At 34.7% G+C, this 12,075-nt stretch overlaps 1 protein-coding gene across 15 annotated transcripts in view; it reads right to left on the bottom strand.

Moving 5' to 3' along the window:
• CADPS2 (calcium dependent secretion activator 2) overlaps nucleotides 1-12,075 on the bottom strand; it is a 535,106-nt gene that overhangs the window by 122,302 nt on the left and 400,729 nt on the right. For all 15 annotated transcript variants that reach the window (XM_053218157.1, XM_053218160.1, XM_053218152.1 and 12 more), the window contains exon 14: nucleotides 5,788-5,889. In XM_053218157.1, the coding sequence (XP_053074132.1) occupies nucleotides 5,788-5,889 (102 nt within the window). The remainder of the gene's footprint in view (nucleotides 1-5,787; nucleotides 5,890-12,075) is intronic.

The raw sequence follows: 12,075 nt of genomic DNA, 5'->3' as shown, positions 1-12,075 counted from the left end.
ACCAATTTATTTTTGATAGTTTTGTTTCCTGGGCAGTGTTGCCTTTTAGAGCATTAGCAAATTAGCAAAGTAGCTTTCATCATTTTGTGTACCATAAACCTTAATCCATGTTTAAATAAAACACAAATTGGGTTCTTATAGTCCCCTCCCCCTGCTTAAACCTTTTCAGTGTATTTGCATAATCCACCCATTGTCTTTCCTATTGTTTATTTCCATTAACCTGTGGGTGACACATTTTATGAATGGAATGTTACTGATCCCCAGATTACATTTAGCATTTCAGGGCTCTGAGGTCCCACTGGGTATGTTCTGAATTAGCATTAGCTGCCCATGATGTGTAAATAATTCAGCACATTTACAGAGTACAAGTAATCCTGAATCAATAAAGTACAGAAAATAACTACACAGAAGCTTAATTAATCTTTACAAAATGAGTTTTAAAAGAAAGGAATAGTTTTGTTCTGCCTTTCAGGATAAATATTTTGGGTTTTTACCACTTTGATAGCTCTCTAATAGCAAAGCAAAGGGGAAAATACTCAATTATCAAATAAAATTCAACAAAGTTTAATATCTAATCTGAATAAATTAAAATCACCCTGATTCCTAACATAGTAAATTAATTACACAGATAAATGAACCTGCATAGACATGTCCCACAAATTGTTTCCTTTCCTTATCCATTTTAAAATACAGGATTTCTTTTTGTTAGAGTTATATACGCACATAGTCTGAAAGGAAACTTCTTTTAAAGACTTTTTATGAAAAAAATTTCTTTATGTCATTTCCACCCCAGTCCCCAAGTAAATTTCTTCAGAAACAAAAAGTTTTTAACTTTTAGCTACTTCTTTCAGTATTTAAAAGTTATATTCCTAACCTACATGCTAATATTTCTAATTCTTGATTTTTCAGTTTTAAATATGATTCTACTAACTTTCCACTATGGAAGTACTTAGTTTTTAATAGATTTAGAGGCATAAAGGATATATAATGAACTGCACATATTTAAAATATATAATTTGATAAGTTTTGACATATGTAAACACCTGTGAAACCATCACTACATTCAACTTAATATATATATTCATGACCCTCAAATGTTCCTTCCCCACCCACTAGGCCCAGGCAACCACTGATTTACTTTGTCATTTGGAATAATTTGTATTTTCTATAATTTTATGTAAGAGAAATCATAGCATGTACTTCTTTGCATGTAATTTCTCTCAATATATTTTTATGCTATCAACAGTTCATTCCTTTTTACTGCTCAGAAGTATTGCAATACATTGTTCATTCCTCGCTGATGGCCATCTGGCTTATTTTCATATTGTGTTTATTAGGAATAATGCTGGTATGTTAAGGTTTGAACACTCACATAAAAGTCTCTGTGTGGACATATGCTTTCATTTCTCTCGGGGGAGTATCTACAAGTGGAATGGCCTAGGACATAGGCTAGGTCCAGTTTCACAACCATGCCAACACCTTGGGGAGTAATTTCTAAATTTTAGCTATGCTAATGACATAGTAGTACCTCATTGTATTTTAGTTTGTATTTCCCTGAAGAGTAATGATGTTGAGCATCTTTTCATATACCTTTTCACCATATGTCTTTGGTGAAATATCATCATTTTTTATTGAGTTGTTTCATTTCCTACTAAGTTTTAAGAGTTATTTATATATTCTGGATAAAAAGTCTTTTGTGGGATACATAGTGTGCAAACAGTTTTTCCCATTCTGGAATGTATCTCTTATTCTCTCAATGTCTTTGGAAGATCAAAAGTTTTTAATGTTGTTGAAGTTTAAGGTAAAATTTTTCCATTTATGAATCGTGATTTTGGTGTTTAAGAATCTATGCTTAGTCTAAGGACAGAGACATTTTCTGTTTTCTAGATCTATCCATTTTAGGTTAACTTTTCAATCAGGTTAATATTTGTTGAAAAAAAGCATACTTTGTAAATTATCTTTATATATTTTTTGAAAATCCATTGACCATATGTGTATGAGTCTACTTCTGAACTGTCCATACCACACTACCTTGAATACTGATTTCTGAGCAAACATCCTTGCCTTTTGATCTTAGGTGAAAAACTTTCAATCTTTCACATTCAGTCTTCATATTAAGTATGAAGCTGTAGGTTTTCCATTAAAGCCCTTAACAGGTTGAACATAAGACATTTGGTAATAATTCTCTTAATAGTATGGTTTACTAATTCTATCTTGTGTTATTTCTACTTTTGGCTGTTTTTGCTCTCTTCATTGGTTATATTTTACTATTTTTTTTCATATACCTAGAAATTTTTGAGTGGACGCTAGACAGTGTTGTTTTACATTATTGGTGGCTCAATATTTTTGTATTCCTCTATTCTTGAACTTTGTTCTGGAATTCAATGAAATTACTTAAAAACAGTTTGATTTATTTGAATTTTGATTTTAATTCTCATCAGGAGAGATAAAAACAGGGCTAATTTTTTTTCCATTACTGAGGCAAAGCTGTCTCAGTATTCTGATACTCATGACTTAGAAGCTTTCCAATCTGGGTGGTAGAAACTGGTACTCCTCTTAGCTGTGTTAGCTTTAGGGATTATCCTCTGTAATTCTACCACAGAGAGAAAGGATTATTTGCCTGACTTTAAATAGTTTCCTTACATACTTGCTCAGATCAATAGTTAGTTGAAGACTCTAAGGGGACCCTCAGCAAATACCTGTAGGTCTCTTCTCTCTTTCTTTAGAACTCTGATCTGAGAATTCTGGCTGTCTTGTCCTTCCTGGACTCCCACCTCTGTCTCAAGTCAGGGTCCACTGAGATTCTCCTCCCTGCATGGCCTGGAAACACTGTCCTCATGCTAAGCAGAGGCAATGAAAGGGCTTATTCATTTGTTTCTCATCTCTCAAGAATCACTTTTATTCACGGTCTTATATTTAATGTGTTGAAAAGCATTTTTGCACATATTTTAGTCTTTAAATTTTTTTTTTGTTTCAGATGACAGGATAAATATCATCCCACCTTAGACATATGTTATTATTTTTTTTTTTTACTACTTTACCCAACTGTAAATGTAATTCCTGTCCTTCCTATCTTTCTAACACAGTTATACCATTTGGGGGTTAAATAGAGTATTTATATTATGTAATATTCTAGATAACTGAGATACAGTACTATGATTTCTTATGTGCCATCATTTTGTTTATATTTAATACCTGTCTTTATTTTTATTTTTTTTTTATATTTTTTTGTTTATTTTGAAAGAGAGCACATGCACAAGAGTGCATGTGTGCACAGGGGAGGGTCAGAAGGAAAGGGAGAGGAAGAATCACAAGAATCTCTGTGCTGACAGCAGAGTCCAATGTGGGGCTCAATCTCACAACTGTGAGATCATGACATGAACAGAGATCAAGAGTCAGATGCTCACCTGATTGAGTTACACAGGCACCCCTAATTTCCTCTTTTTATAGACCTTATCTAATGTAATTCCAAATTCCAATATAACTAATATAATCTAATTAATATAACTCCAAACTCACTTCCAAATGGGTAAATTCTCTCTCAACATATTAAAACATCTTAGTATTTTGTCAATTTAATTTACTTGAAGAATTTTTCTGACCTGCTCTTATCAGAACTGGCTGCTTTCAAAGCTCAGCCATCACTTGGGGTTTCTATTAACAATCACCATGAAGATTCCCTCCTCTGTAATGCCGATTTTCAGTTTCAGGGATCTTAATTATCCCTCCTTGTTTTTTCCTTTGTCTGGAATTTGTACTCTCCAGAAAGGGATTTTGGGAAGCATATCTTTTTTTTTTTTTTTTTTAAGTGGGCTCCATGCCCAACATGGAGCTTGAACTCATAACCCCTGAGATCAAGAGCTACATGCTCTACTGGCTTTAGCAGTCAGTCACCTCAAGAAGCATATCTTTTAAGGTCCTAATGTCTGAAAATATTTTTCTACTACTACCCTTAAGACTGTTACTGGTATAGAATTCTAGGTTGAAAATAATCTTTCCTCAGAAATTTGAAGACAGTGATGCATTGTTTTCTGAATATCTGTATTGCTCCTCCCATCAGAATGAAAGTTGAAGAAAAGGAACTTTAACTTTGTTCTCTGCCTGACACACAATATGTACTCAATGTATGTTTATAGAACGAATCAATGTTGAGAAGTAATTCTGATTCTGGATTCTTTGTATTTCAGAATCTTCTCTTTTATCCCCAAGATGCTGGAAGTTCATGAAAATGTCCCTGATGAGTATCTATTCTAATCCATTGTGCTGGGTACTCAATGAGCTCTTTCATGGTGAACACTTATGTCTTTTACTTCTGTAAAATGTTTTTGAATAAATGTATTGACAATTTCCTACTTTCAGCCTTATGTTTCCAGAATTCCTATTACTTATGGTGATGAAACTCCTGAGCAAATCCTTAATTTTTCTTATCTTTGTATTTCCATTTTCCTACCTGTCTCCTATTACTTTCTAGAAGGTTTCATTAACTTAATTTTTAATAGCGTGTATGTGTTCGTATTTGTTCCTTGAGGTTTATTCATTTTTTTTTCTTTTTAACAACATCCTGCTTTTGTTTTATAGTTGCCCTATCTTCTTAAACCTCTCCAAGGACATCAATAACAGATTTTCATTGCCTTAGTCCCCACATTAACTTTACTTTCCCCATGTTTTCCCAATTGCTCTTTTCGTATTTACTTATTTTAGACTCTATTTTCCATATTAAATGCTTTCCTCAAATGTCTGATGACCTTGGTTGTCTGATCAGTTTCAAAAGTGTGGCAGTAAAAACCTGAATGGAAGCTATATGCACTTAAGGTGGGTATGTGTAGGCTATGGTCTTTGCTAAAGAAGAATCTGGCTGGGCTGTTCCAGTGGGAGTCTTTATTGTCCATGGCTTTAGGTCTTTTCTCTTGAGCTAGTCAGACTCACAGGGGAAGACTTATAATATGCCTAGAAGGTAATGGTTAAGTAACAGCTTTCTTGAACTATTACAGAAGTATATTAACCCAAGTTTTCAGTAATGATGAAATAATTTCAAGTCTGATCTCTGCAACAAGACAAGTATGTTGTAAGACACAACATACAATAGCACCTGGTAAAAATGATTGAAAAAAAAAAGGGAACATATTGGCAAATTTCTGTTTTTAACCATGAGGTTCTGTTCAGCTAACTATAATCAGGGGGAAAAATATTAAGATTTTTGACCTTTCACTATGCAAATGTTTCTTAGTTTAAATGGTTAATTTTTTTGAGCAAGAAACTGTGCCAGGCAGTGGGACCCTTGTTCTCAGAAAATATAAATAAAAGGATAACTAATGGCTTAAAAAATGGGTGTTATAACTATGTGATAAACGACTAGTGAAAAGTACAGATGATATATGCTGAAAGACTTCAGGTTTTTCAGTCTTTGCTGGAATGACTGAGAAAGGCTGCACTGTGAAGACAGGACATAAGAGGTTCCTTGCTTGGTGATTCTGAGAGAAGGGACTAGTCACCAGAGCTGGGGAAAGAGACTACTCAAGAATGAGAAATGCACACGTGAGAAATACGTTCCACACTGGACACTGAAGGGCGAAGGGGTCTACCTTAGTGAATGGTGGAAACTGAATGGTGGTGGGCTTAGAAACAGACCACAGACTGAGGAACGTGGATCTTACCTTGCAGGCATTGGAAAAGAAGCTACTGGTAGTTCTTGAGTAGCAGCAGAAAGACATGATAAACAGCTGTGGGGGATTGGAGTGTTGAATGAAGAAAGCAAATACTTAATATTAATGAATGGAATATATATACCTGAAATGGCTTATCTGATTTTCTAAAAGGGAAGAGAGTCTTTCTTTTATCTCCTCAAATCTCTCTTTTTCTTCCATTGAAACTGTTCCAATTCCATCAGGCCTGGAAAAAATCAAAATCAGTCATTTGTATTGATAGAATGGTTATTATCATGTATTTTATATCTTTATATATATATACATATATATACACACACACACACACATATATATATATATATCTTTATTTATACACATATATTTTGAGAGAAAAGAAAGTACAAGTGTGGGAGGGGCACAGAAAGAGGGAGAGAGAATACAACGTAGGCTCCATGCCATCAGTGCAGAGCCCAAGACAGGGCTCAGTCTCATGAACCCTGAGATCATGAGCTGAGGTGAAACCAAGAGTTGGATGCTTATCCACCTGAGCCACCCATTGCCCTTATGTGTGTGTGTGTGTGTGTGTGTGTGTAATCTTTATATTTCCCTGAAGAATAGTTAAGAAAAATGTATACTGGTTCACAGTATACATATTACTTGCATCTATAATGGAAATTTATTTAAAGGAGGTATTTGTAGTCATTTGTTTCAGATTTTAACCTGGAATGAATGCAATAGAACTATTCTGTTTTAGACAGCCTTCAAGGTAAAGGAGTACAATAAATATTTTCCAGGTCTACAGAAAACAATGATTAGTCCTTGAGATGACAGTGAAAAGTGTTTTATAGTGGCATCAGATATTTGACAAATTGAATAAATATCCCCTGGATAGAAATATTATAAAAGCATACTGAACACAAACTAAAATAACTGCTCTTCTTCCAAATAAAAATTAAGCTAATGTGAAACTGGAGATTTAATTTTAATTGAAAAAAACACAGAAATTCTGAATAGATGTAGTGGTTTATTGTACCGTATTTTTGTTTATTTGTGTCAGCACACAAATTTTAACTTATTTAAAAATAAAAATAAATACTTGAATAAAAACATATAGAGAAGACAGACCATCTGTGTTTCAGGATTTTTGTGCTTAGCCAAATATCCCTATGGAATCAAGGCAAGATCTCATTAAAATTTTTAGAAGTAATTATGAAGACTAAACAGACATCTTCTTTTACTAAGATCAGGATTAAAAGTATAAGATATTTCTAATGAATAATGGATTTAGAATTTATACTATATAAGTTTAAGTCTGCTTGTGCAACAATCATCAAAAATTTTGAACATACGAATTTTAACTTAGTTAATGCAAAGAGAAAGATGTATTGATCTCATTCAAAAAGTGTATATTTCAACAAAATGAATCTTTTGGATTTGATAATTAACACTAATCATTTCTTCCTCAATTAGCTTATTTTTCTAAAGATTATATTTTAGTTACCAAAGACTTATATATTTATAATTTTAATTTTTAATGTTTATGTATAAAATGGGTAGAAATGATTATGGAAATGCTTCATATAACTTTCCCATAAGGTTTTTATTTGGTTCTCCCACTCTTGTTTTACATATATATATATATGTATGTATATGTATGTGTGTGTGTGTGTATCTTTGATGCTTGCAACTAGTCAATTAGGATAAAAGCAATTAATTTTAAAGTTATACCTGAATCATTATGACAAAGACCTTTTATTGATATCAAGGCATCTCTTAAGTCTAAAAATTTCTTTTCCACTATAGAGTAAATAATTTGTTATTTCAGAAACTCACTGCTGCTAGAATTTATGCTGTGAAATTCTTATAATTATACTTCATCCTTAAATAGGGAAACATCAATTATTTAATTTCATAGAATAATACATTGCATCAGAATGTGAACTCCAGAAAAATATTCAAATATTTTTTCAAATATTTTTAGGAAGGAGAAAAGAAAGTCTGAGCTAGAAATTACAAAACAATGAACTTTGAGCTAACCCAATGTTTTATAATAATTTGTAATATTATAGGGGCACCTGGGTGGCTCTGTTGGTTAAGCATCCAACTTCAGCTCAGGTCATGATCTCACAGCTTGTGAGTTTGAGCCCCGCGTCGGGCTCTGTGCTGACAGCTCAGAGCCTGGAGCCTGCTTCAGATTTTGTGTCTCCCTCTTTCTCTCTCCCCTCCCCCGCTCATGCTCTGTCTCTCTCTTCTCAAAAACAAATAAAAACATTAAAAAAATTAAAAACAAATTTGTAATATTATAATCATTGGTAATAAAATGGATTTTTCACATAGTACTTCAGAATAAATACCCACTGAGAAAACGATAACACAACCCAGACTTAAAAATAAGTACACTTAAAAATAAGTACAATAATCACAAAAGTTCAAGTGGAGAGTTCTATATCAATCACTAACCTGGGAATTTGAGCATTCAGATGAAAACTATAGCCACATTATGTTATTACACAGCACAAAAACTCATACCACATTGTGGGTGGGTATTTCACCTATGCAAACTTTGATGAAAAAGGGCAAGGAACTTATCTTTAGTTTTCTGATGACTGATACGGTTCTTTGGCTTTGTTCTCTGGCAGACTCCACACAGTTATGTTAGAGTCAACCTTGCTTCAACTGTCAAAGGAGATTGTGATTCACAAGGATACAGTAACTCGTCCTGCCATATCAAACTTCACTTGGGCACCTCACCTACCTGACACAACGGAGCCAGGGGTTTAGGTGATGACAAGCAAGAAAGGTAAGTCAGGGGAACATCACTTGTGTGAACTTTCACTAAAATAAAGACTGTTATACACAGCGAAGGGCTGCCATTTTAGTGAGATTATTTCATTAGGTATAAATCTGACCAGTTAAACACAGGAGTTAGTATTTTGGACTTGTCCTTATTTACATGCCTTTAGTGCATATACCAGACTACGTACTGAATATTAGGTATATGGAATGGGCATCTATACCTAAGTGATGGTAACAAATAACTTAGCTGCAGTCATGCCTACAGGTAACAGCTCCTTCTAAAATTATTCTTCGTAATAAACACAAATATCCCTGTGTCATCAGATCTTGTCATGGTTGTTATCAAAACAAATACAGCAATTACCAGAAACAAAATTCTTAACGTGCCCCTGGTACTATGCTAGCTGTTTTATATGCATGACATAAGAGGCTCACAGCAATCCATTCTGCAGCCTCCAAGAGAGGAGGCTGCTGAGGGTCATGGGGGTGAGGTGACTTTCCCAAAGTCATACCGATTATAAGTGCAGAGGCCTGGACTTGAACCTAGGTCTCTTGCATTCCAAATCCAGGGCTCTTAGTGCCCACGTCTTATTCTCTTTCCCCGATATTTTCACAGAAAATAATAAAGAGGAAAAAAATCTGTGTGAAAAAATGGAAACTGTATCTGAGAAGCAATGTGGAATATTTCAAACATACTTACTTACATCAGACATTTTCTATATTACTCACATATGGCAGCAAGCTTAAAAATTGATAAAATTTAAAATACCTCTAGGGCACCTGGGTCGCTCAGTCAGTTAAGCATCTGACTGCATTTTGGCTCAGGGCATGATCTCACAGTTCATCAGTTTGTGAAATCAAGGCCCGGGTGGGGCCCCCTGCACTTGGGATTCTCTCTCTCTCTCTGCCCCTCCCCTGCTCATGTGTGCTCTCTCTCAAAATAAATTATATTAAAAAACAAAACAAAAACAAAATACCTGCCACTGAATCAGTAATTCTATTAAAAAAATCTCAACAAAGTCAGTTCTGAAATTTGTACTTGTAGAAAGCAGCTTTAAGAGAAACTTAAAACAGTTATATATTATGAACATTCATCTAGTAGACCCAAGGTAATAGAAATTTAAAATAATAGCTTTACAAACTTAGCTTATAAATTAGTTTCTGTCAGTTATACCTTCAAAACATATCCTGGTATGGCTGCAGCCTCGTTGGTCTCCCTTTTCTAGTCTTTTCTATGTCAGAGTCTTGGCAACACACTAGGGTGAGCCTTTTGCAAGTATGAGTCATACTTTGTCATGCGAACAACTGATTGCAAAAGCCCAAACCTTTATAATGCTCCGCAAGACCTGTTAGGACCCCCTCTCCCCACACTTAACACTCTGATCTTCTCTACCCCTCACAGCAGACCCCCCACCCCATGATGGTCTCCTAGCTAGCCCTCAAACACAGAACACATGCCTCAGGGCCTTTGCATATGCTGCTCCCACTTTTCTAGTCACACATGGCTTGCTCACTCCCTTCTCATCTCAACCTAAAGGACTCAGAATCAGTGAGGTTATCTCTAAACACCTGAGGTAAAGATGTAATCTCCCCTTCCCACAGGTCTCTTCTCCTTTAATATGCTTTACTGCTGCTCACTGTGCATACCGTCATCACCCCACACATGACAGACTTGTTTTTATTAACTGCCTCCTTTGTGCTGCAACCCTGGTACCCAGAACTGGCAGACTGATGTTCAATACAGAAGTGCTAAAGACATGAATAAGTGATACATAGAATATAAAAATACCAAGTACAGATTATAAAAATTCATGAATTAGTAATATCAAAAATATGGTTGCTTATTAGTATTAGATTATTTGCAATGTTTTAAGTCCTATCACAGTGGGTACAACAGGAAATTTTTTGATGAACAAACAGAACAGGAATTAACTCTAATATTCTGGGTAAAAGAGTTCTAAAAAAAGTTAGCTATATTTACACTTAGGAGAACATTTTTAGTATTTACCTGTCATTTAATTATTAGTGAAATCATTTGCTTTAAATCTCAAAAACAGAATTTTTCCCCCCGAGATAATAAAAGTAAAATAAATAATGCCTCTTTGACACTGACATCTTTTCAGATGACGTTAAAATATGGTTATTGACAATTCTACAATAAAAAGCCAATTTTCTGATTCAAATGTTACTTGGAGCTTAATTCTATGACTGATAATTAAATATTAAAGCTGTTCCAATGACACAAAAAGACCTTCTCAGGTACCAAGATTTAAATCTTTCCTTTTTTTCTTGGGGCCTGCAGTTACTGAAGTCACATGATTTTAAGAAAACTGCTCCATGAAAGTTTAAGATATTAACAAATTATAAAACACAGTGTAATAGTAGATGCATTTCTTTTAATTATAGACCCAAACAAGTTATGACATAGAACTTCTTTCTGGCATTACATAATAAACAAATGAACACCAAATGTAGTTGGGTCTATGTTAATTGTACTTGATAGACTCTTTAAAAAAAAAAAGAATTCATGCAATGGAATCCTCTGACTGATGCTAAAGAGCCTCATCTTACATTTGCCTCGGGGTCACAGTCTGTTCTCTGAGAAAGAATCACACGCAGGCATATTCACACGTATAGACACACACACTACCTTTTCTGAAAAGCAGATTCATCCAAAAATAGTTCCTATACATATTAAGGCCTTATACAAATTAATTTTATTAAATTCCTACATGAACTAAGAGATCTTACAATGGATTTTGTAACTTGTGCCATTCGTCAATCTGGAAGATTAGGCATTTTAAAACAAATAGAATCCATTATATGTGCTGGACATCCTGTCATTACCAGCAACTCTTGGTGACAAGTACAAAATAAGCTCTAAATTGAGAACGATTAAAAAAAGTTAATGTTTATTTATATTTCAGAGAGAGAGGGGGAAAGAGGGAGCCAGTGTGGGAGTGGGGGAGGGGCCGAGAGAGGAGGAGACAGAATTCCAAGCAGGCTCCAGGCTCTGAGCTCTCAGCACAGAATCTAATGCAGGGCTCCAACTCACAAACTGTGAGATCACGACCTGAGCCAAAGTTGGATGCTTAACCGAATGAGCCACCCAGGCGCCCCTGAGAGGGATGTTTTTGAAAGACCACTCAGAACAAGAGAGAGAAACAGTAGCATAACCCACCTTCTATCATCTCTGATGGCTTTTGGGGTAGTTCAGATAAGAAATTAGTTTCTGTGAAGGTAAGAATTATATTTCAAGAAAGATCTAAAAGGGAAAGTGTGAAAAATGGGTTGCAGAGTCTGTCATTGGAGAAGAGCAAACATTAATGAGGCAATCTGCTTAAATATTCTAATATAGTCTAACCTCATAGCTTCATTTCCCTTGAACAGTTTACAGTTCACACATTTTATGGTCCTTTTTTCCCAGTATAATACAGACTTTCAGAGGCCCATAAAGACTGATGAAAACTAATTTAAATATCTATTTCATCTGGCTCCTAACAGGTTTTAAAAAACGATGGTCCTAACACTCAAGGGTTTTTTGAACAATATAATTTATGAGACCTTGCTGGAGGCCCATGATGTAACCAAGGCATGTCAAGGTGTTTGCGAAGTCTCATAGTAAAGAAATCTG

Source organism: Acinonyx jubatus, chromosome A2, assembly GCF_027475565.1.
Source record: "Acinonyx jubatus isolate Ajub_Pintada_27869175 chromosome A2, VMU_Ajub_asm_v1.0, whole genome shotgun sequence".
Lineage (NCBI taxonomy): Eukaryota > Metazoa > Chordata > Mammalia > Carnivora > Felidae > Acinonyx > Acinonyx jubatus.
The sequence above is the reverse complement of the archived record's forward strand: the minus strand, read 5'-3'. Positions and strand labels throughout refer to the sequence as shown.